This window comes from Typopeltis vanoorti, chromosome 3 (assembly GCF_054136105.1).
Source record: "Typopeltis vanoorti isolate ZY-2024b chromosome 3, IOZ_Tvanoo_1.0, whole genome shotgun sequence".
In the NCBI taxonomy this organism is placed as follows: Eukaryota; Metazoa; Arthropoda; class Arachnida; order Uropygi; family Thelyphonidae; genus Typopeltis; species Typopeltis vanoorti.
The window spans coordinates 48,721,402-48,747,692 of record NC_143551.1 but is presented as its reverse complement, the minus strand read 5'-3'; the positions used below and the strand labels follow the sequence as shown (position 1 = coordinate 48,747,692).

At 38.8% G+C, this 26,291-nt stretch overlaps 1 protein-coding gene across 1 annotated transcript in view; it reads left to right on the top strand.

The window, feature by feature from the left end:
- ninaC (STKc_myosinIII_N_like and MYSc_Myo21 domain-containing protein ninaC) overlaps positions 1-26,291 on the top strand; it is a 579,315-nt gene that overhangs the window by 400,575 nt on the left and 152,449 nt on the right. Inside the window, exons 26-27 of the mRNA XM_090415596.1 lie at positions 6,509-6,592; positions 17,669-17,782. Coding sequence (XP_090271722.1) covers positions 6,509-6,592; positions 17,669-17,782 — 198 coding nt within the window. The remainder of the gene's footprint in view (positions 1-6,508; positions 6,593-17,668; positions 17,783-26,291) is intronic.

Here is a 26,291-nt window from a genome sequence, read left to right as displayed (position 1 = left end):
TTCAAATCCTACCATGGGCATGGATGTTTGTGATTGTGAAAATACTAATGGTGGTGGTGGTTGGCAGTAGATGGCATTGGTGTAGTTGCAGTTTGTTGTAGAGCAAGCCCTCCCTCGATGAGTCTTTGGACTCCCTGGAGATGTATGTAATAATAATAATAATAATAAATATCCAAGGAAAGGCTGTTCTTCAGTGTTTTTCTGATCATTATCAGAGAAGGATGGTGTGAAAGAAAGGCAAGAAATTGTTAAAAATCATTGAAAAAGAAAATGAGTGATTTGAAAACCGTAATGAACGGTAAAAAGAATGAAAGTGAGGCGCATGTGGTGGAAGGCAACGAAATCGAAAGAATGAATGAAACCGAAAATAGTGTGACACAAAGTTCAGAAGTTAGAAAAAGCGAAAGAATGAATGATAGCGAAAGTTGGACGCCTCGACAGAGAGTATGGAAACTCTAAAGGTATGACAAAAGGATGAATGAGAATGAAAGTGTGAAGCAGGGGTTGAGAGTTCGAAAATTAGAAAGATTTAATGACAGAGAGAATATGATGCAAGATTCGAAAGTTGAGTTGGGTAGGATGAGGCAAGAGATGAAATGGATGTGGAATGGAATTAAGAAAATTTGAGTGAAAACAATTAAAATAAATCATGCTGGTATGAAAGAGGTAACGAAAGACTAGCGAGTGGTGTTGTGTGGCAACTCCATTATTAAAGACATGCTGGATGAGCAGACGCACAAGGTATGTTTTCCAGGTGGTAAAATGAGTAGAGTGATTGAGGTACTGGATATCAGGAGGGAACGAGCAAAGGAGTTGATGATTTTAATAGGTACGAATGACTTGACAGAGGTCAAAAAGCGTCAGAATTGATATTAGGAGGCTGCTTAGACAGATAAAACAGAATAGTATGACAGGAAGGGTAGTTAGCTTGTTGCCTAGGTATGACAGTGGTGAGATGAGGCAGAGAGCAAGGATTATGAATGATATGTTAACTGAAATGTGTGAAGAGAAAGGAGTAAGTTTGTTAATGTTTGGAATGAGTTCGAAGGACGAAGTGAACTATATAAGAGAGATGGACTGCATTTGAGTAGTTATGGTGTGTGATTATGGTGGTTATGTGAATTGCTTGGACAGACTGCTGCAATTCACATAACCACCATAATCACACACCATAACGAATCATCAGAATGAATCAGATCAAGTGGTAAGTGAAGTGGAAGAGTAGGAGAGTAAAACAGGAGAGATTGAATAGGTGGTTATGAATGAGAAGTGAGTGGCATGAGTATGGAAAATGAGAGAATGGGTGTGCAAGAGGAACAAGGAAACTGGGAGGCTCAGGGTGGACAAGGGTACACAGCATGAGAAAGGTGGATGATCCAAGAGGATGTGAAAGCATGTGTAGACCGGAAAGGAATGGGATGACCTTGGATCAAGAGGAAACAGTTGGAATTGAAGAGGGTTCTAAAATGAATAAGCAGAAAGGGATATGGCCCCAGTCGAGCATGGAGAGATCACATTGAATGAGTGGTATCAGTGGAACTAGCTGTAGATCCAGGAATGGGCTGTCGTGTTTGTATACAAATGCTAGAAGTGTAAGAAACAATGCAGATGAAATGGTTGCACTAATTGACGATAGAGAAAGAGTTATGTCGATTCAAAGTAGAGATACAAGAGGAAAATAATGCCAGTGGTTTTGAGGCAGTATGGTGTGAGATAGAGGTGAATGGAATGAAATACTTGGTTGGATGTTGTTATAAACTGGAATGTCAAATATGAGAAAAGATTGAGACGATGCAATTTGCAGAGTCTGGTGGACAGGAAGAAGAGGTGAGATATGATAGACTTACAAGTTATTAAGGGGTTGTTATAGGATGAATGTTGGAGAGGTTCTGCAGACAATAGTGGGAGATCAGGGGAGAACCAGAGGTCATTCCTGGAAACACTGTATAAAGAGGATGTGAGTAAGGGAGTGAGAAGCAGGTTTTTTTCATGCAGAGTTGTGAATGATTGGAATGCCTTGCCTGAGAGCGTGGTGTCTGCAGAGAATTTGAGTATGTTTAAAGTACGGTATGATAAGCTGTGTGTGTATGATACAAGAACCTCCCAGATGAGTCTTTGACTTCATGGGATCTTGGGTAATAATAATAATTATGTCTAAAAATGTTACTATATATATATATATATATATTATTATTTATATTATTTTCCAGTTCAGTAGTAAATATGATCTTCAAAATGGCACTGAATTAAATCTGAGATAATTTTTTCCAGGTTTTTTGTGCCATGTTTTTGTTTCCCATCCCCAAAATGTTGTAAACCTGCAGTACATCAATACTGTGGGCAGGCAAGGAATTTTTTTATTTCCATTTTTAATTATTTTATTTATTTTTATTTTATTTTATTTTTTGTTTTTGAATTTTTATTGATTTTTACATAGTCAGGAAACCTGTCAAAATTTCTAAGAGATCAATCATGGAACTATTCCAAGGCACTTCAGGTCTTCAGCTATAAGGTGGGAAGTAGTCTCACACTGGAGTCAATGAAATTCATCTTCCATCTAAAGACGAGCACAAACATCCATGCCTATAGTGGAATTTGAATCTGCCACCTGTTTGCTGGAGTGTGGGCATATTAACTACTTGGCCAATATAATGTAATTAACTGATCAGAATATTTTCCACATTCCTAATAAACTTTAGACTAATCTATTCTATGCTGCATCTTCAAATCTTTGCAGAATACAACATAGCCTGGGATCATTACAGTGGTTCTGTGCTATCATCCTGAGTATAATAGATAAAGTTACTGCTGAAACATGTGTAGACATTATATTCTAATTTTGTTAATATTTATTTAAAATTCTGAGTTAAACCTATTGTGATTATATTGTATATGTTAAGCCATGGTACACAAAGAATATAATTATTATTATTATTATTATTATTATTATTATTATTATTCAGGCCTCCATGGAGTCAAAAGACTCATCGTGGGAGGATCTTTCTAAGAAACCCAAGTCTATCAAGACTCATCAAGGGAGGTCCCTCCTAGGAAACACAAAGTCTATCATACCACTCCTTAAATGCATTGATCGTTCTCGCTCTCACCACTCCATCAGGCAATGTATCCCATGGCTCAACCACCCTCCGTGCAAAGAAACCACTCCTCACCCTCTTTCTCACAGTTTCCTTTCGTAACTTTTAGCGATGGCCCCTTGTCATGACTCCTTCCCGCTGTTCAACCAAGCAAAAGAACTCCCCAGTGTCACCCTGTAACCACCTCTCAACAGTTTAAAAGTTTCAATCATATCACCCCTCCTTCTATCCACCAAACTCTGCAGTCACACACTCCCTCAACCGATCCTCATAACTAACATTATACAGTCCCGACACCATCTTTGTACCGTTTCCACAGTTAATTTATCCCCTTCAAATCCTGGGGACCAAATCTGAGAACAATAGTCTAAGTGTGGTCTGATCAGAGTCTTATACAACGGAATGATAACTGTTTTATCTCTGCAGGTCAGTGTCCTTCTCATTATTGCAGCAATCCTCTGTGTTACCTTCACTACCTTTGCAAAAATCCCCTAAATTTCAGGTTTTTATCAATCATCAACCCCAGATCTCTTGTCTCCCCTACTTCCTCCAGTATAATTCCTACCATAGAGTATGCAGCAACCCATCGATGTTTCCCAAACCTCAAGACCTTACATTTTGCTGAAATCCCCATTCATTTGCCTATCTATCTAGCTTATTCAAATCCTCTTGCCTGGCTACCACATCTGCACTATTACTAATAACCCTTCCCAATTTCGCATCATCCGCAAACAACCGAATATCCCCTTCCAATCCACAGACAATGTCATTGATATAAAGGTTAAACAATATAGGTCCCAGTACTGAGCCCTGTGGAACCCCACTTGTAACCATTTGCCTCTTTGATATTGCTCTACCATACACAACTCTCTGATAGCTATCGGACAGCCAATCCAGAATCCAGTTGACCAATCTGACATCCAGACGCATGTGCTGCAACTTGAATATTAGCTTATCATGTGGCACCCTGTCAAATACCTTTGCTAAGTCTAAGAAAATGGCAGTATATGCCTTTCCCTCATCTAATGCTCTTGTAACTTTATCATAAAAGGCTAGCATATTGCTTAAACAAGAACGCCCCTTCTCAAATCCATGTTGACTCTCACTGATAACATTACCCTCATCTGCCTAATGCTGTATATGGTCCCTCGCTACTTTCTCCAAGATCTTACTAACTACTGATGACACACAAACTGGCCTATAATTAGACACTTCCAGTCTGCTACTGCCCTTATGCAATTGCGCTATCTTACCTTCCTTCCATTCCATGGGCACCTTTCCTGCAGCCAGACTTTCATTGAAAAGCCAGGTCAAGGGCATTGTCAGTTTCTTAGCACATTCTCTCAAAACTCGTGATGAAATACCATCCAGTCCCTCAGCTTTACTAATATCCAGAGTACTCAATATGTGGAACACACTCTCCTCCTGCACCTCTAAACCTCGAACCTGCTCTATCCTTCTAGTATTCAAATTGATTCCTCCAGGATGAAATACTCCAATAAAGTGTTCATTGAACAATTCCACTATGTTCTCTGTATCAGTCATGCTATTCCCATTTTTATCCCACAATGTCATTCTTCCACAGTCATTTCTCCTACTACTGGCCACATATCTAAAAAATTCCTTAGGATTTTCCTTGGATCTAAATGTCAATCTTTTCTCATATTCCAGTTTTGCCTTCCTTACCCTACTGGTCACTCTTCTAACCTGTGTCTTATATTCTTCAAGCATCTTCTCTTCACCTGTCTCCTTATATCTCTTCCATAGCCTCTTTTTCGCATGTAGCTCCTGTTTAATATTGTTTGTCATCCACTTTACTCCAAATTGTGTCATCTTCTTCATTCATGGAATACAGCTGACCATTGTTGCTAACAAATATTCCTTCACAATTTCCCAAGCACTAATGATATCCTGGCCTTCCAATTCCTCCTCCATTAAACTTCCCCAAGTTTTCGTCTAAGACTATTATAATCACCTGCTTTATAATTTCACATGCATATGTTCCCATCTCTTTGATACTCCTGCATGTCTATTCATTTTCTAAGTCAAAACCATATGGTCACTCTCTCCAACTGGTATGAGAGATATCATCTCAGTTAATATCAGCTCTTCAGATGCTATAAAGGATCACATGTTTTGTCAAGTCAAAGACTTAGCACAAAAAGGATATATTTAACAACAAAAACAATATATGTATAGGTCTCATCACTGGGAGCCAGACCCAGGAGAGATACCAAGGTTGAAGTAATGAAGAAATCCTAAGTCGAAACCGGTCGGTGTAGTGGTCCTTCCCATTATGCCTTGCATTATACATGGCAGAAAGGAGGAGTGCTTTGCATTATGGGATACATACTAAGGCAAGTGATATGAAGTCATTAGCCTCTATATACAAGTAGCTCAGGCATGAATATATTTCATGCACAAAACATTGTTTTTGCTTCTTTGGGAAAAGGATTAAACGAAGTATAAAACTTCTTGGTATCTTTAACGTATAATAAACCCAAGGTAAAAAACTTTACCTTGTGAAATTTTCTGTGTGTGTGTGTGTGTGTGTGTGTGTGTGTGTGTGTGTGTGTGTGTGTGTGTGTGTGTGTGTGTGTGTGTGTGTGTGTGTGTGTGTGTGTGTGTGTGTGTGTTGTTAAATATATCCTTTTTGTGCTAAGTGTTTGACTTGACAAAACATGTGATCCTTTATAGCATCTGAAGAGCTGATAGCAGTAAACAAAGTGAAATATCTCCAACTTTCTTTTTTGTATAATGAAGCAGCACCACAAACTACTTAAGAACTCATGTAAAATGTCTCCTGGGAAGTATTACAATATGAGTATATAAATCAATTTTAATCTTTATTGAGATCTTCCCAGCAGGAAAGTAATTTATAAGTTAAAGTGATGGCAGAAATCTTTAGCATACAAAAATCAAAATTATCACCATATTTTATATATTATCTGCATTTAAAATAGTTGTGCTTCATTCATACATTGTTATTGGTTGCTTACATGATGATAAAACATGGTCATAGTACAAAATTATAAGTGAAATATCCTATAGAACTCTATGGTAGAAACAATATGATGTCATGTAAAGCGATCTCTTCCTTTATGTAAGTACTATGTTTTTCATTGACTAGCATTCCAGTAATCTGATGATGGTGTTTCTATTATTCTAACTAAATTATATAGTGTGTGTGTGTGTGTGTGTGTGTGTGTGTGTGTGTGTGTGTGTGTGTGTGTGTGTGTGTGTGTGTGTGTGTGTGTGTGTGTGTGTGTGTGTGTGTGTTATTGTCAGATAAGATATCTTAAATTTGAAATTATTACTGATAGTTCATATTCTTATTCTTGATTAGTAGCAATTGTTACTTTTGTTGTCTTATTGTTTATTTATGTTAAAACTAAAAAACTTATGCTAATTAGATGCCAGAGGCTGGTTAAGTCGAAAAAGAATAGCAGAAGCAAGAAAAGCAAGAAAACCTAAAGGAGCAGCAAAGGCAAAAGAAAGTATGCAGTTTCCTTCTTTTTTTTTTCTTTCGTACTACTAACAACCATTTTTTAAGTTTTTTTTTACCAGCTCAAAGTTGTTAACCGACATACATAATAAATAGTTTTAATGGAATGTGTGCACTAGACATATTTAAATAACTTTCACAGTTTATATATGTATGTAACAAAAATTATTCAGAATTTTATTCAAGTACTCCAATATATTTCATCCAACATTATTTGGACATCATCAGGGAAACAGACCATCAACTACAATTCATAACATGAATCACAATAATGAGTCATAAATTATGCATCTATTGATTCATGTTGCAGTCACTGCTGAAGTATATGATTACACTGTTAGGGTTTGAAGGAAGAACTGTAGAAAGTTGCATAGATAAAAAATAATAATTTAAAGTAATTATTAAGTTACAAAAAAAACACACTAATGAACAATTAATAGTCATCACGTCCCAAAACTTGGATATTGGCATGCAGTCTGATCACATCAGGTTATTATTGTTATCATAAGACCACCCATGGAGCAAAAGACTCATCACCAGAGGTCAATTTGTCATAAACACAGCTCATCATACTGTGTCTTAAATATATTGAAATTCTCTTCAGATACCACACTCTCAAACAGTGTATTCCAATCATTCATGACTCTCCATGCATAAATTATTATTATTATTATCCAGGCCTCCATGGAGTCAAAAGACTCATTCTAGGAGGTCGTTTTTAGGAAACAAAAAGTTTATCATACCACTCCTTGAATCCATTGACCGTTCCCGCTCCAGCCACTCTCTCAAGCAATGCATTCCAATGTTCAACCACCCTCCATGCAAGGAAACCACTCCTCACCTTCTTACTTACAGCTTCCTTTCGTAACTTCCAGGGATGGTCCCATGTCATCGCTCCTTCCTGCCATTCCACCAAGTGAAAAACTCTCCAATGTCTACCCTGTAACTACCTCTCAACAGTTTAAAAGTCTCAATCACATCACCTCTCCTTCTTCTATCCACCAAATTCTGCAAAGTCCACGTTCCCTCTGTCGATCCTCATAACTCATATTGTACAGTCCTGAAACCATCTTTGTTATCCACCTCTGTACCCTTTCCAGTCAATTTATCCCCTTCAAATCCTTCACTGGAACCAAATCTGAGAACAATAGTCTAAGTGTAGTCTTGTCAAAGTCTTATACAATGGAATGATAACTCTTTTATCTCTGCAGGTCAGCGTCCTTCTCAGTATTGCAGCAATCCTCTGAGTTACCCTCACTACCTTTGCAATATGCTCCCTGAATTTCAGTTTTCTATCAATCATCACCCCCAGATCTCTTGTCTCCCCTACCTCCTCTAGTACAGCTCCTCCCATTGATGGATCCCAAACCTCAAGACTTTACATTTTGCTGCATTAAACCAATACCCCTATTCATTTGCCCATCTATCTAGTTTATTCAAATCCTCTTGCCACATCTGCACTATTATTGATAACCCTTCCCAGCTTCACATCATCTGCAAATAACTGAGTGTCCCCTTGCAATCCATTGACAATATCATTGATATAAAGGTTGAACAATAGAGGTCCCAGTACTGAGCCCTGTGGAACCCTACTTGTAACCTTCTGCTTCCTTGATATTGAAAGTTTATTTTTCACTTGGTTAGAGTATAATAAAATTAGTTTAATCCTTTATCCAAGTGTGAGCAAACAAAGTTTGCACCTGAAAGTATCTTCAGGACTGGGGTAAGGTGGTACAACACCAGGACAACTCGTTGCAAAGGTGGAGCAAGCTACCAGCATCCTATCTCGGTATCTCCTATAATGCAAAACACATCTCCTTGCGGATATGTCTAATGTTATGCATTAAGGGAAGGGCCACTACCCAGACTAGTTTCGACCTTTATTGAGGTCTCTTCAGTGGGAGCCAGGCCCAAGTGGAGATACCAGGCAGAAGCATTAGCAGGTCATCTCTACCTATAGGAGTTGCCAAATGGTGTGCCACCCTTTTTTAATAAATTACTCTAGATTTAGAGAAAGATGTTGAAAGTTTATTTTTCACTTGGTTAGAGTATAATAAAATTAGTTTAATCCTTTATCCAAGTGTGAGCAAACAAAGTTTGCACCTGAAAGTATCTTCAGGACTGGAGTAAGGTGGTACAACACCAGGCAACTTGTTGCAAAGGTGGAACAAGCTACCAACAAAAAGGTGTTGTACCACCTTATCCCAGTCCTGAAGATACTTTCAGGTGCAAACTTTGTTTGCTCACACTTGGATAAAGGATTAAACTAATTTTATTATACTCTAACGAAGTGAAAAATAAACTTTCAACATCTTTCTCTAAATCCAGAGTAATTTATTAAAAAAGGGTGGCACACCATTTGGCAACTCCTATAGGTAGAGATGACCTGCTAATGCTTCTGCCTGGTATCTCCAGTTGGGCCTGGCTCCCACTGAAGAGACCTGTTTTCAGCGGCCCCGAAAGAAAGCTCCATGTTCCAGTCCTTCTTCAAACCTGTTCCAGCGGATTCCAGCAACAGTTTGGGAGAACCGAAAAGAGAGCTCCGATTGAAGTCCTGCCTTGGTAAGATTCCTTTGTTCTTTTTGTGGTTTTTTTTTAGGCCTATACACGGCATTCCACTATTTTATAGGAATAGACTATCCTTGGAAAGTCTTCTTCCTTTCTTTCGTTAAATAATGTCTTCGGTTTTACTGAGGGTAAGAACCCTCGGGTTCGAAATAGACTATCCTTGGAAAGTCTTCTTCCTTTCTTTCGTTAAATAATGTCTTCGGTTTTACTGAGGGTAAGAACCCTCAGGTTCGAAATAGATACAGAGATCGAGAAGAGGACGTTTGCTAGAACCATTATTGATAAAGTAGGGGCAGACAAAATTTCCGGTTTCACACCTTATGGGGGTGGAAGATTTCAGGTTGTTTGTGCGGACGTTGCAACATGGGAGAAACTGCTGAATGGAGTAGAATGTAATGGGAAACTTTATCATCCTTTTGTGGTAGGAAGCGTTTCCAAAACAGTTAAAATTGATCGATTCCCGCTCAAATATTTAGAAGAAGACAGGGATGTAATAGTAAAAGTCTTCTCTCGAAATGGGGAGCCGTCCGGGATATAAAAATTGGCACGGACGCTGATTTTCCTCAGTGGAAGTCAGGAGAAGTTTCGTTCTCGATCATGATGAAGGCAGAAATCCCAAACTTTGTCATGATCAGGTCAGCCAGGGTAATGGTCAGTTATCCGGGCGTAAAAAGACAGTGCTTTCGGTGCGGATCACTGGAACACTTAGGCACGGACTGCCCCAAGAACAAGTGCAGGAACTGCATGGGGGCAGGACATGCGCTAGCCCAGTGTGAAGCACCCTGTCTGAAATGCAAGGATACTATCCACAAAGTCAATGTTGTCCTAGCAGGACACACGCCGAGAGAATAGGAGGTGCCATTTTGCCAATCCCAGCAAATATTTCAACCAAGAGTTCAGAGCTTACAAGTCATGACTACCTGACTGCAGATAAGACAGTGACAGAAACTACCACTATAGATCCTGACGTTTTCCCAGCACTTACAACCCCAGTTATGGTGATAACAAATGACAAAATTCAACCACCTACTGGCAACAAGACAGAAGGAAAAACAGAGAAAAAAGAAAAACGAAATGCTAGAAAAATCTTCGAACCGAGGATGAAATGGAAACGGAGACTAACACCAATGCCACCAAACAACCTATCACACCAGAAGAAGAAGAAAATAAAAGAACCAAACCAAATTACGACAGCCCAGCAGAAACGTCAAGTTCAGAGGAAGAGGAGGAAGAAAAAGGAAATAAAACAGACACCCATTTTTAAACAGATGAACAGGAACAAAGAGACGATCTAAGACCCATAGGAGAATCCCACAATCCTGGAAAAAAATCTCATAGAGGAATTCCAGGCAAAGCTGAAACAAAGGCAATATCAGAACCGACAAAGTTCCCTCATGCAAAGGCCAATGCACCTATATTGCATCTGTTAAAGGACTTCCCCGGCAATAGAAACATTTGGAAACATTCAACTGATAATCACAGGACAAAACGGGCCAAGAGTCGTCAGTGCAGAATGGAACGACGTGTTTGTCAATGATATAGATGAAATCACTCCTGAAGAGATCAATGATTTTATCGATGCAAAGGACGACGTGGGACTAGTACTGCACAGAAGCCTCTACATGCTAAACCATGTCCGTGGAGACAAATTAGTAGATCTCATCATTAAAACCCACAGCAATAGACAGAGAGAGGATTTAAACCTCGACTAACAAGTCAGTCGACTCTGCCAGGGAGGGGAAAAAAAAAAAAAAAAAAAACCTTTCCTTTAAGTTGTTTCCGTTTAAATTTTGTCCACACAGGAGGGGGGTATCCTGAGAACCTGGGCTGCGAAGGCTTACACCGAGGCAGTGCAGCTCCTTGTGGGCTGCATCACCCAGGCCAGGCTCTTCCCCCACTCTCCTCAGTTTAAATTGGTCTTTCATGTCACCCAGTTGTTGTTGCTGTTTTTTTTCATTTTGTCTTTGCTATTAGTGATATGTAACTTCTTGTGTCCTTTCTCAGTTCTTCTTTTTAAGTGTCCTCTTTCATTTGTTTTTCACTCCTTTCACCGGCCAGACATCTGAAGAGATGACTGGCCGTCGAGAGCTGAAAAGAATGGATGGAGGGAGGAAATGTCAGAGATCTGCTTGGCGATGACTCTTGAGTGTGGCCAAGTAGAACAACTGAGGCCTCTTTTAACTACCTACTACTATCAACTCTATCTTTTCTACTCCTCTCTTACTATCAAAGCTGGCTCTCAGTACAACTTTTTGACTCTAAAGAGGCCAATGATGATGAGATATGAACTCCCATTCTACCTCAATAAAGGTCGAAACTAGTCTGGGTAGTGGCCCTTCCCTTAATGCATAACATTAGACATATCCGCAAGGAGATGTGTTTTGCATTATAGGAGATACTGAGATAGGAGTGTTGGTAGCTTGCTCTGCCTTTGCAACGAGTTGTCCTGGTGTTGTACCACCTTACCCCAGTCCTGAAGATGCTTTCAGGTGCAAACTTTGTTTGCTCACACTTGGATAAAGGATTAAACTAATTTTATTATTCCTTGCTATTGCTCCACCATACACAACTCTCTGATACCTATCAGTCAGCCAATCCTGAATCCATTTGACTAACCCAACATTAAAATCCATGTGCTGCAACTTAAATATCAGCTTATCATGTGGCACACTGTCAAACGCCTTTGCAAAATCCAAAAAAATGGCAGTATATGCCTTTCCCTTATCAACTGCCCTTGTCACTTTATTATAAAATGCAATCATATTACTAAAGCAAGAGCGCCCCTTAACAAATCCATGTTGATTCTCACAGATAACATTACCCTCATCTGCCCAACGCTGTATTTAGTCCCTCACTAATTTCTCCAAGACCTTAACAACTACTGATGACACACAAAGAGGCCTATAATTAGACACTTCCAGTCTGCTATCACCCTTATACAGCGGTACTATCTTACCTTCCCACAGCCAGACTTTTATTGAAAAGCCAAGTCAACGGAGCTGTCAGTTCTTTAGCACATTCTCTCAAAACCCGTGTTGAAATACCATCCAGTCCTACAGCTTTACTGGCATCCAGAGTACTCAGTATTTATAACACACTCTCCTCTAAACCCTGAACCTGCCCTATCCCTCTAGCATTAAAACCTCCTCCAGGATGAAATACTCCAATGAAGTGCTCATTGAACAACTCCACCATATCCTCTCCATCAGTCACTGTTCCCATTTTTATCCCACGATGTCATTCTTCCACAGTCATTTCTCTGCCTACTGGCCACATTGTTAAAAAATTCCCTAGGATTTTCTTAGTGCCAATCTATTCTCATATTTCAGTTTTGCCTTCCTCACCATTCTGGTCACTCTCTTGACCTGCGTCTTATATTCTTCGTGTATCTGTCCTCCACCCCTCTCCTTATATCTCTTCCATAATCTCTTTTTCAACTGCAGTTCCTGTTTGATATCATTTGTCATCCACTTTACAATGAATTGTGTCTGCTTCTTCACCTGTGGAATACAGCTTACTATTGCTGCTAACAAATATTCTTTCACAATTTCCCAAGCACTAATGATATCCTGGCCTTCCAATTCTGCCCTCCATGGAACTGCCCCTAGTTGATACTTAAAACTATTATAATCACCTGGCTTATAATTCCACATACGTTCCCTTTTATTTGATATACATGCATGTCTGTTCATCTTTGAAGTCAAAACCACATTGTCACTCTCTCCCACTGGTGGGAGAGATGTCATCTTACTTATTATCAGCTCTTCTGACGCTATGACCAAAACTAAAACTCTTGAACCTCTTGTTCCCTCTATTACATGCTGCCGAAGACATTTGTCCCTCAAGAATTCCAGAATTTCTATCCACTTCTTACTACTTGCATTTTCCTCTTCCCAGCTTATGCTGTAGTTAAAATCTCCCATAACAATCATTCTTCTTGCACTTGCCAAGCTCAACTGCCCAAACATCTCCTGGTCCCCACCCTCTGTGCTCCCTGGTTTATAGCAACACCCCACTTAATATCCTGTCTTGGCCTCTTCTACTTCACACCATATGCTTTCAAAACCATTTCACTGCCTTCCAAAGCCTCCACTCTTAGAGGACAAAAGTCATCACTTATCATAAGCAGTACTCCACCACCACGTTTTCCTTTCCTATCCTGTCGAAAAATGCTGTACCCTGCCACTTCAATTCCGGTTATTATATCATCCTCCGTCAACCACATCTTAGAGATCCCAATAATCTTTGGCCAGGTTGATGCTATCAGCACCACCAATTCATCTCCTTTATTTCGGACTCCTGGCATTAGTATAGAGCATAAAAATGTCACTGCTTCTATACCTGTCATTGTCCCCCTCTCAACCCCCGTTGGCTCAGTGTTACCTGATATCGTCCCCCTTTCACCAAGCACCCATTCCCACAACAGGCCACCCCTGCTACCATCCAGGGATGCAGGGAATTCTAGTTTCCCTGCATCGACACACTGACTTGTTCAGAAAACTGCAATCTTTCCAGATGCCTTCGTCCTTCCTAATTCAAATTCAAGCAGTCTCTAGCATACATTTCCCTTCTGTCCTCAAATGCCCTCCAAGCATCATGTATTCCAATCCTCTCTTCTTACACATTCTGGCTATTATTCGATTCAGTATTGCCTCTCTTCTGCTGAGCTCATGACTATCATACCTGGGCAACACACACACACACACACAATCTTCCCTCTCTGTGTTTTTTTTGCACAACTTCAAGCAAGAATCTCAGATCTCTCGCCACCCGATTGACACTGCCTCTCAAGTCATTTGTGCCCACCATCACAATCATCTCATCCATCCTTTCACCCCTCTTATTTGCCATAGCCACATTTTCTATCATCCCTCCAGGTAAACACACCTCTGGCATCCTATCTTGCACACCAGAGATCATCGAGTCTCCATACATCACACCTCTAACCACTCTGTTCCTTGATTGCTCACCTGCATCCCTCACTCTCTCTCCTCTAACCCTTTCTCTCTGTGTTCCCCTATTTACCTGCTGTTCTCGCATCACTCTGTCCCTGGTTCTAGCACTCCCTTGCATTCTTCTCATTTCCTCTCTCTGACTGTTTCCATTCTCCCCTCCTCTATCATTCCCATAACTCTCTCTCACTCCCTCTCTTCTTCTGTTTCCATTCTTTCCTCTTCTATCATTCTCATACATCTCTCTCATTCCCTCTCCTCTACTGCTCCTATTCCCTCCTCTTCTAGCATTCCCATACCTCTCTCCTTCCCTCTCTCCTACTGTTTCTATTCTCTCTTCTAGCATTCCCATACCTCTCTCTCCTTCCCTCTCTCCTACTGTTTTCATTCTCTCCTCTTCTAGCATTCCCTCTCTCCTACTGTTTCCATTCTCTCCTCTTCTATCATTCCCAAAACTCTCTCTCCCCTAAACCTGCTTCTACTCCCTTGCTCACACCCTCCTGATACAGCTACCTCTTGTTCTCAGCCAATCTCCCATCATTTTATTAAAAACCTCTTCAACATTAATCCTAGAACTCCTTACCAACTTAAACAGGTTTCACTATATAATAAAGTCCTTACCAACTTGTACATCTCTATCATATTACCCCTCTTCCACCTATCCACTAGACTCTGTAAATTGCATCTTCTCAACCTTTCTTTGTACTCAACATTCCAGAGACTAGAAAACACATTGATCAATTGTCTCTGAACTTACTATTTGTTCCAAGATTCCTTTAAGGTAGAATATTGAAATTCTTTGCACATCAGATTGTAGTCTTGTAGAAGGATAATTATCAATAATTTTTTTGATGGTAGTTTTGTTATATCCGTTGCATATCAGATTGCTTTTAATTTTATTCAGTTCATATAAAAAAAAGAATTAGAAGAGCAGATCATATGAGCTCTGTGTATAAGACTCTTGATAATACCCATCTTCTGTGATGAATGATGGTAGGAGGATGAGTGTATGTATCTGCCAAATAAAGGTTGGCTTCTGATAAACTGAAAATTCAACATGACCTGTGGAATTATGAATTATTAAGGTATCCAAAAAGGGTAGTTGGTTATTGGATTCATGTTCAATAGTGAATTTGATACAGTAGTACAAGGAGTTTATTTTCTCTAGGAACTGAAGTAATTCTGACTCAGAATGAGAGTAGACTGCAAATATGTCATCAACAAAATGTAACTATATAGGAGGCTGAGGAAATTTAGTGTCAAAGAGTTCTTTTTTGTAGATGCTCCATAAAATAATCAACTAAGACTGGTGAGTTAGGACTATCTTGTGCTGTTCCTTCGATTTGTTTGAAAAACTTGTTATGCTATGTAAAACAGTCTGCATTGAATTTAACATAAAGAATTTTGATACCCTACCTTAAAGGTATCTGAAAACAAATAGCAAGGATTCTTTGTAAATTCAATCTATATGCTTCCTTCAAACCAGCTTGGAAACTGTCTTCCTTCCTACCATCTACAAAGGATACATTACCACCTCTTCCCTTACCTGATGTCCATCAAATACATTGCTCATGTCATCTTTATTGTTTTGGGCAAATTGGCCATTCTGCCTTGATTAGAATTGAAGAGCCTCAAGACTATGTTATATTTCTGAATCCAAGAAGTCTGGCCTCACTTCTAATGCTTGGACACTAGGCATAGAATTCTTTGAAACCAGACAAACTTCTTAATTCCAACAAATTCAAATTTGATCATTTTTTTCTTGAAACATGTGAAACGCTAAGAAATCATCCAAACCTCAACCAATCAGACTGCATGTCAATATCCAAGTTTTGGGAAGTGATCATTATTAATTGTTTATAAGTGTTTATTATTATTTTTTTAAGTTAATAATTATTTTAAATGATTTGTTATCTTCACAGCTTTCTGCAGTTGTTCTAAAATCTTTGAAATCAAAAAGTGTAATCACATACTTCAGCTGTGACAGAGACATGCTAATAGTATGATTTATGAGTCATTATTATGATTCGTGTTATGAATATAGTTAATGGTCTGTCTCCCTGATGATGTCCATGTAATGTTGGATGAAATATATTGAAGCTTTTGAATTAGATTCTATATAATTTTCATTATTTAAAGGTTAATAAATAAAATATCACAAAGAATTTTTAAATGTAGAGATCCTGTTTAATAATAGCTCTATATTTTTTATGTTCGAACAAAAACTGTAAGAACTGCAGAATTGTATAATCTTATTTCTACAAGTCGATGTCCTCGCAACTTTAGCAATGATGTGATTCCTAAATTTTAGGACCTTATCTACCATTATCCCAGATTACTTGTCTGTTCCACTTCCTGTAAGATATCCAACCAATTGGATACTCTGCATGCTATTCCTGAATTTTTAAACCTTACCCTTTGTCCTGTTGAACTGTTATCACCACTCACTTGCCACCCACTCATTTTAATCAAGTGCACTTCATTAGACTGGGTGGATGGCTAGTGAGTAGCTTTTGACTTTATCAGGCCACATATTGGATTACGGTGTGCCAGTTTGTTTCCTGGATTTCAAAAGGATGAAGAGATATTGGAAAGGACAGAGACACTTGACTAAGATGTTTTCTTGTCTCCAGAGTGTTGTGTGTGATGAAAAATTGAGGAATGTAATTTGCAGAGTTTAGTGGATAGGAATGGGGGTATGATAGAGACATGAGTTGGTAAAGATTATTATCAGATTAATGTTGAAGAGATCTTTTTATGGTATATTGAGAGGCAGCAAGAACATTAAGCCATTCCTAGGAACTGAGGGTGGTGGGGGATTTAAGGAGTAGGTTTTTTCTATGGTGGTGGATGGGTGGGTGACTGGAATGTGCCTGGGTGTGCAGCTAATGATGATATGATGAAAATTGTGAACTTTGTATGTGACAGTGTGAGCTTCTGCAATGAGTTTATTGACTCCATGAAGATAAGATGATAATAACTGAAAATCTAAATAGTCAGATATTATTAAAAATCATCACTAAGTATTGGAATATACCTCTTAGTTACATAGTTTTGATTTCATTTGACTTCATTGTTAGCTTTCATTCAACAGCTTTTTTCTACAGTGTAAATTGAATAATACGCACTGTGGAAGAAATTATATAGGGATTGCAGCAAACATATATATGAAAGGGAAAATAGCAAGTGTTTCTCCTAGATGCTGTTCTCATGTCCCTGCTGTTTAACTTGTTTGTTAATGATATTTCATATGGATTGACTAGAGATCTTGAGTTGTTTGCTGATGATAAAGTTGGGGGAAATTATAACATTGCTGATGTTAGTTCCCTTCAGGAAGATTTCAATAGACTTTTAGCTTGAATATATATATATATATATGAATATGTGAATTAATTTTATTTTAAGTAATTGCTATAATAAATTCAATTTTTTTAATTTTTATCAGGATATTTCCTTTTTGTTTTCAAAAAGGAAATATCCTGATAGAATGACATCATGTGATCATCAGCCTTAAATTGCCTAATATAATGTAATTTTTTCTATTGTAGTTGAGAAGTGGATTAAACAGACAAATGCAAGTTCAGAAGATGTACGGTCTGACAGTCCCAACAGTAATTCACATATCATTTTGCCAGAAGAAGCTGCAACTACAATTCAGAAGTGTATGTTTTGTTTCTAATTTGTTATACCAGTACAACTGTTATGAGATTTTTTTTTAACATGTGTAGAGTGTTTAGCATATCAGGAATATTATTCTTCAACTGATCTCAGTAAAACAGTTCCAAATTCTTTAGTTGGAATTGTTATATTCATGCATACTTTAACAATATAAATAATTTATCCTGACATCTTGTTGAATTAGAATTAGTAATAAAAATGACAGCTACCAAGAAATTCTAATATAATATAGGCATAATGGGTTGCATTTGAATGGCTTTGGAGTGAGTGCACTGGAGAAAATGTTGCAGGATGGAAGTACAGTGTGTGATGTGTGCAAGAGATGAAGTGAAAAATCAGGAGAATGGTATTGAAGAGACAGAAGTGCTTGGAAGTCAAAACAGTAGTAGTGTGAGAGATGAAGAGAGAACTGGAATGCAAGAGGAACAGGGAAACGGGGGGGGAGGGGACCCCAGGTGGACAGAGAAATGTGGCATAGGGAGAGTGGATGTTGAAAGTGGAGGTGTATGAAGATTGAGTATATTGCAACATGTGTAGAGAAGTTGAGACTGAGCAGATATATATATATATATATATATATATATGTGTGGTAAGTGGTGATAAAAGTGCTTTGGCAAGTGTGGTGGGGAAATCACAACCAACAAGTGACTTGGATAAGACTGGTTATAGACATAAAAAATGATTTATGGTGTTTGTTTACAAATGCCAGAAGTATCAGAAATAAGGGAGATGAAATAGTTTCATTGATTAAGTTTATTTGCCTTAAAATCATTGGAATAAGTGAAACATGGTTGAATGAAGACGATATTCTAATGGGAATAGAAAAAGAAGGATACAGTATTTTTCATGAGGATAAAAAGGACAAGAAGGGATGGGGGAATGTTGCTGATGATAGCAGGGAAGGACGGTAGCAGACAGGAAATGTCTATAGGCCAGTTTGTGTGTCATCAGTAGTAGTTAAGATCTTGAAGAAAGTAGGGACAGTATATAACATTGGGCAGATGAGGGTAATGTTATCTGTGAGGGTCAACATGGATTTGTGAAGGGGCACTCTTGTTTTTGCAATATGCTAGTCTTTTATAATAAAGTTACAAGAGCATTAGATGAGGGAAAGGCATATACTGCCATTTTCTTACACTTAGCGAAGGCATTTGACAGGGTGCCACATGATAAGTTGATATTTAAGTTGCAGCACATGGGTCTGGATGTCAGATTGGTCAACTGGATTCAGGATTGGCTGTCCGATAGGTATCAGAGAGTTGTGTATGGTGGGGCAGTTTCAAGGAAGCAGAGGGTTACAAGTGGGACCTATATTATTTAACCTTTATATCAGTGACATTGTCAGTGAATTGCAAGGGGATATTCAGTTGTTTGCAGATGATGCGAAGCTGGGAAGGATTATTAGTAATAGTGCAGATGTGATAGCCCTACAAGAGGATTTGAATAAGCTAGATGGATGGACAAATGAATGGGGTGTCGGTTTAATGCAGCAAAATGTAAGGTCTTGAGGTTTGGGAAACATCGATGGGACGCTGCATACTCTATGGGAGGAGTTATACTGGAGGAAATAGGGGAGACAAGAGATCTGGGGTTGATGATTGATAGAAACCTGAAATTTAGGGGACATATTGCAAAGTTGGTGAAGGTAACACAGAGGATTGCTGCAATAACAAGAAGGACATTGACCTGCAGAGATAAAAGGGTTATCATTCCGTTGTATAAGACCCTGATCAGACCACACTTAGACTACTGTTCTCAGATTTGGTCCCCAGGATTTGAAGGGAATAAATTAACTGTGGAAAGGGTACACAGGCGGATAACAAAGATGGTTTCAGGACTGTACAATGCTAGTTATGAGGATCGGCTGAGGGAATGTGGACTGCAGATTTGGTGAATAGAAGAAAGAGAGGTGATATGATTGAGACTTTTAAACTGTTGAAAGGCGGTTATAGGGTTGACACTGGGGAATTCTTTCGCTTGGTTGAACAGAGGGAAGGAGTGATGACAAGAGGCCATCCCTGGAAGTTACAAAAGGAAACCGTGAGGAGTGGTTTCTTTGCATGGAGGGTGGTTGGGAATGCATTGCCTGATGGAGAGGTGAGAGTGAGAACGGTCAATGAGTTTAAGGAGTGGTATGATAGACTTTGTGTTTCTTAGGGGGGGACCTCCCCTTGATGTGTCTTGATATACTTTGTGTTTCTTAGGAAGGACCTCCCACGATGAGTCTTTTGACTCCATGGAGGCCTGGATAATAATAATAATAATAAGGTAGACACGAAAGAGAAAAATAGTAGCAATGGTTATAAGGCAGTGTTGTGTAATGTGCACATTGAAAGGAAGACAAATTTCGTTGGATGTTGCTATACTCCTGGATATGTGGAGGGCAGTGATCAAGAAATGTATAAACTTGGATTAGTGAACAAAGGAAAAGTAAATATTACAGGTGATTTTAATTATGGCGGTGTAGATTAGAATGAAGTATAGCATTTGGGAATAAGAAAAATGAATTTTATGAGTTCTTGAGAGATAACTATAACAGGTAGCATGTAAAAGAGGGCATGTGAGGATTGAGAGGTCTAGATCTGATCACCTGTGTTGTGGCTAGTCATATACAGACTTTTGTAAGGAAAGGATATATGTGAAATTATAAGGTGGGTGATTTTGACAAGTTTAGGAGACAGCTTGAAGCTATAGCATAGAATGAGGAGTTCCGTGCTATAGCTTCAAGAATTCTGCTCGAGAACTGACAAAGAAATACATAACAGCATCGGTGTGTGAATGTATTCCGAAGGCCAAAGAGGAGCTTAAGAATTAAATTTGGAAGAAGAAGGTGAAGGTACTTTGGAGGCAGTACAAGATGAATAATAGTAATAATCAGTTACATGAAGAATATAAAGAACAAGACAGGAGAGTGATTCAGTAGGGAAAACAAAAGTGGAGTATGAACAGAAATTAACAAATCTGATGAAGAAAAACCACTAGAGAGTTTTTTAGATATGTGGCAAGTAGACGGAAGAATGATTATGATAAGATATCTTAATGGATAAAATGGTAGAATAGTAACTGCTGCTGAAGATATTGTTGAGGTATTCAGTGATTATTTTATAAGGTTATTTCATCCTGATCAGGGCAGAATCATGAGGACATAAGAGAGGATGGCTTAATTGTGAGTGAGCAGGAGGTATTTGAGGAAATAAATAACCTTGATATTAATAAGGTGATAGAATTTGATAACATATCACAACGCATCTTAAGGAAATGTTCCAGGGAATTGGCAGTAGCATTGGCATGGCATGCATGTTTACAGCAGCACAGGTTCCAAGAGAGTGGAAGGAGGGTGAAACTGTTCCACTGCATAAAGGTGGTGATAAGGCTGTAGCTTCAAATTATAGGCTGGTCTGTATATCTGGAGTTGTGGTGAAGGTACTGTAGAGATTGGGGAGAAGTAGGATACAGAAATGAAACAGTAGTATTCTCTGTGGATATTGGCATGGGTTTGTTAAATGAAGATCATGTTTTACTAACTTACTCATGTACTATAACAAGGTGACAAATACCTTGGACAGGGGAAAATACATATACAGTGGTGTACTTGGATTTTGCAAAAGCTTTTGATAGACTGCCGCATGACAAACTATTAAATTAACTGAAACATATGGTATTGGATAACAGACTTCTGAGTTGGATCAGTGATTGGCTGCAAGATAGGTATCAGAAAGTTGTATAAGGGGGTGCGGTAGTCCAAAAGGACTACTTAATGGTTGCACTAATTGCGTCTGTACACCCAGAGATTGTCGGAATAAGTGAGACATGGTTAGATGAGGATGACATCCTGACAGGAATAGAGATGGAAAGGTATGATGTGTTTCGTGAGGATAGAAGGGGTAAAAAGGGAGGGGGAGTGCTATTGATGATAGAGAAAGAGTTATGTCCATACAAGGTAGAGATGCAAGAGGGAAATGGGGCCAGTGGTTTTGAGGCAGTATGGTGTGAGATAGAGGTGAATAGAATCAAATACTTGGTGGGATGTTGTTATAGACCTGGTAATGTGGATGGTGGTGATAGTGAAATGTATAGTCAAATAAGCCAAGCAAATAAGAAAAGGGTGATCATTATGGGTGATTTTAATTATGGCAATATAGACTGGAATGAAGAGATAGCAACTGGAAGTAAAGAAAATGAGTTTCTTGAGTTTTTGAGGGATAACTACCTCAGACAGTATGTAACAGAGGGCACAAGAGGATTAAGGGTCTTGGATTTGGTCATCTCATCGGAGGACGTAATTATCAATGAGGTGTGAAATCATCCACCAATTGGTGAAAGTGACGATGATTACCTGGGTGGTTGCCAGCAGTGCAAGGACCCCTGTGAAAAAAGGGTATATGTGGAACTACAAGGGGGATGATTATGAAGAGCTCAGGAGACAGCTTGCAGGTGTAGCATGGAATGAGGAGTTAGCTGAAAAAGAGATCAATGCAGCTTGGGGGATTTTCAAAAAATATTTAGTGGATGCAATGTCTAAATGTATACCACGGGTGAGAAGGTTAAATAAGTTAGGTGTGAGATGGATGAATAAAGAGATTAAGCATGCAATACAGAGAAAAAGGGCATTGTGGAGGCAGCATAAGAGAAGTGGAAGTAACCAATTTCATGAGTTCTACAAAGACCAGGCAAGGAGAGAGACTTGGTTGGTGAGAGTAGCTAAAGAGAGGTATGAACAGAGTTAGCTAATGAAGCTAAAAAGAATCCTAGGGAGTTCTTTCGATATGTAGCCAGCAAAAGAAAGAATGATTATGGAAGGATGACATTGATTGCAGGAAATGGTATAAAGACAGCTGTTGCAGAATGTGTGGTGGAGATACTTAATGAGCAGTTCATAAAGATCTTTCAATCTTGTGAATGTGACTTCATGGAGAGATTAAGAGCAGTTGATGATGGGGAGGAGAGACTGACTGTAAGTGAGCAAGAGGTGTTTGGGGAGTTGAGTAAACTAGATGTAAATAAGGCTGTGGGACTTGATAATATATCACCGCGTATTCTGAAGGAATGTGCCAGAGAGTTGACACCTGCCTTGACATATTTTTTTAATACGAGTCTTGCACTTGGTCAAGTCCCTAAAGAGTGGAAGGAGGGCAAGATTGTGCCACTTCATAAAGGAGGTGATCGAACTCAAGCATCAAACTATAGGCCTATCTGTGTGTCAGATGTTGTGGTTAAGTTGTTGGAGAAGCTTGTGAGAACTAGGATCCAGAATTGGGTTGACAACAATGGTATAATCTTTGATGGACAGCATGGATTTGCTAAAGGGAGGTCGTGTTTTAGTAATCTACTTACTTATTACAATAAAGTGACTGCTTCCTTGGACAGAGGAGAAGGATACACAGTAATATACTTGGATTTTGCAAAAGCTTTTGATAGAGTACCTCATGATAAGTTGACAGTCAAACTAGAGCAGATGGGGTTGGATATTAGATTAGTGCATTGGATTGGAGACTGGCTATCTGATAAGTATCAACAAGTTGTGTATGGGGGTGCAATATCCAGGAAAAGGAAAGTCACTAGTGGAGTGCCTCAGGGATCTGTTTTAGGGCCATTACTATTTAACTTGTATATTAATGATATTGGCAAAGATTTGGATGGAGATATTCAGTTGTTTGCAGATGATGCAAAGTTGGGACGAACCATAAAGAGTAGTGAAGATGTTGTGGCCTTGCAAGAAGACTTGAATAAATTGAGTGATTGGACAAGCAAATGGGGATGTGAGTTCAATGTTGCAAAATGTAAGGTTTTAAAATTTGGAAAACAAAGATGGGATGCAGAATTTATGCTTGGTAAGAATATATTGTTGGAAGTAGAGGAAATAAGAGATCTGGGAGTGATAGTGGATAAGGATCTAAAATTTAGGGGACACATCGGCAAAATTGTGAAGACAACACAAAGACTCCTGGGAATGATGAGGAGGACACTGACGTGTAGAAGTAGAGAGATTCTTGTTCCATTGTATAAGGCTTTGATTAGGCCACACATGGACTATTGTGCCCAGATTTGGTCACCTGGTTTTCAGAAGGATGAAGAGATGTTGGAAAGGGTTCAAAGGCGACTGACTAAGGTAGTTTCTGACCTTTGGAATTTCGAGTATGAGGAAAGATTGAAAAGATGTAATTTGCAGAGTCTAGTGGAGAGAAGGAAGAGGGGAGATATGATAGAGACCTACAAGTTGGTAAGGGGTTGTTATAGGATCAATGGTGGAGAAGTTCTACAGAGAATAGTGGGAGATCAGGGGAGAACCAGAGGTCATACCTGGAAACTGTATAAAGAGGGTGTGAGTAGGGGAGTGAGAGGCAGGTTTTTTTTGTGCAGAGTTGTGAATGATTGGAATGCCTTGCCTGAGAGTGTGGTGTCTGCAAGGAGTTTGAATGTGTTTAAGGCCCTGTATGATGAGATGTGTGTGAGATAAAAGGACCTCCTAGATGAGTCTTGACTCCATGAGGTCTTGTTTAATAATAATAATAATAATAATAAAAGAGGAAGGTAAATAGTGGTGTACTGCAGGGGCGATTTTGGGACCATTGTTGCCCAATTTGTAGTTAATGATATTGGGATGGGTTTAACTAGTCATATGCAGCTGTTTGCAGATGATGCAAAATTGGGGAGAGTAATGCAAAGTCAAGCAGATGTTATGGCCTTACTGGAGGACTTGAATAGATTGTATGAATGGGCAAGTAAGTAGAACTATCAATTCAGTGTTGCAAAGAGTAAGGTTTGAGATTTGGTAAGCAATGATGGGATGCAAAGTATTCATTTTGTGGAAAAACTTTAAAGGAAGTAGACAAGATGAGAGATCTATGAGTGATGTTGGACAAGGACATGAAATTCAGGGGCCACATTGCACAAGTTATTATTATTATTATTCTGGCCTCTATGGAGTCAAAAGACTCATCGCAGGAGGTCCTTCCTAATAAGCACAAAGTCTATCAAGATTCATCATGGGAGGTCCTTCCTAGGAAACACGAAGTCTATCATACCACTCCTTAAACTCATTGACTTCTCGCTCTCACCACTCTATCAGGCAATGCATTCCATGCTTCAACCACCCTCCATTCAAAGAAACCACTCCTCACCCTCTTGCTCACAGTTTCCTTTCATAACTTCCAGGGATGGTCCCTTGTCATCACTCCTTCCCACTGTTCAACCAAGTGAAAGAACTCCCCAGTGTCGACCTTGTAATCACCTCTCAACAGTTTAAAAGTCTCAATGGCAAGGATGTGGAGGACCCTGACGTGCAGAAATAAAGAGGTTATGACCATTGTATAAGGCCTTGATCAGGCCTTATATAGATTATTGTGTACAGATCTGGTTGCCATGATTTTCATGGTAACCAGGATATGTTGGAAAGGGTCCAGAAAAGATTCACAAAGGTGTGTGTGCTAGGACAGATTGAGAGAATGTGAATTGCAAAGCCTCATGAATAGGAAGAGGAGGGGGGGGATATGATTAGAAGGGGAATATAAGCTAGTCAGGGATTGTTATCGGGTCAACATTGGATTTTTCATAGAATTGGAGAGGGGAGGGAGTAGAACAAGAGGCCATTGCTGGAAACTGTATGAGGAGGGTGTGAGCAGAGGAGTGAGGAGCAGTTCATTATAATGCATTCCACTCACCATCATTACACATTACACGTGGTTAGCGAGTGGAATGCATTACCCAAGTGTGTTGTGAATGTAGACACATTGAACCAGTTTAAGGCATGGTTGGATGAGCATTGTGTGCAATAGTGTGTGTGTGTGTACTTTCCTCAATGAGTCTCTGACTCCATAGAGGTCAGATAATGATGATGATAATAATAATAATAATATTTTGCACTTGAAAAAATTATGTTAAAATTAGGGGACCATATTATATGTGTGCCTATGCATCCATTATGCTATAAAATTCTATATCCTTAGGAAGAATCTTTTTCCTTTCATTATAGTATATTTGTTAGTTATCACCTAGATGCATTTTAGTCCCTATCCCTATTGAAGTCATGATTTAACATGATGGCTGAAGTCATCTTACAGCATATATTACTAATAAGAAATTTCCAGCCGAAAGTTTAGTTATAAGATTTCATCATTTTTATGCTGCAAGAACTCAGCTATCAGGATAACCAAATGCAGTTCTAATAATTTTAATTTACTGCCAAACTGAACTTGTATAGTTCTTACTTACTCTAACCTTTGTAATTCATTACTCTGTCTGTATTACTATATAATTACTAAATTTGTATGTAAGACACAATGAAAACATGTAGTCAATATTTTTGTATACTGAATTCACTGTATATCCTTTACATTTTTAAATGCTTAATATGTTGATATAGTATATATATTTATGCATGTTACAACAGAATAGCTGCACTGCTGTCATAACTGAATACTAATAGCATTTTCCGAATCAAATAATTCTGAGGTGGAGCTCATTTAGTACTATTTTCCAGAAACTGCTAAAATG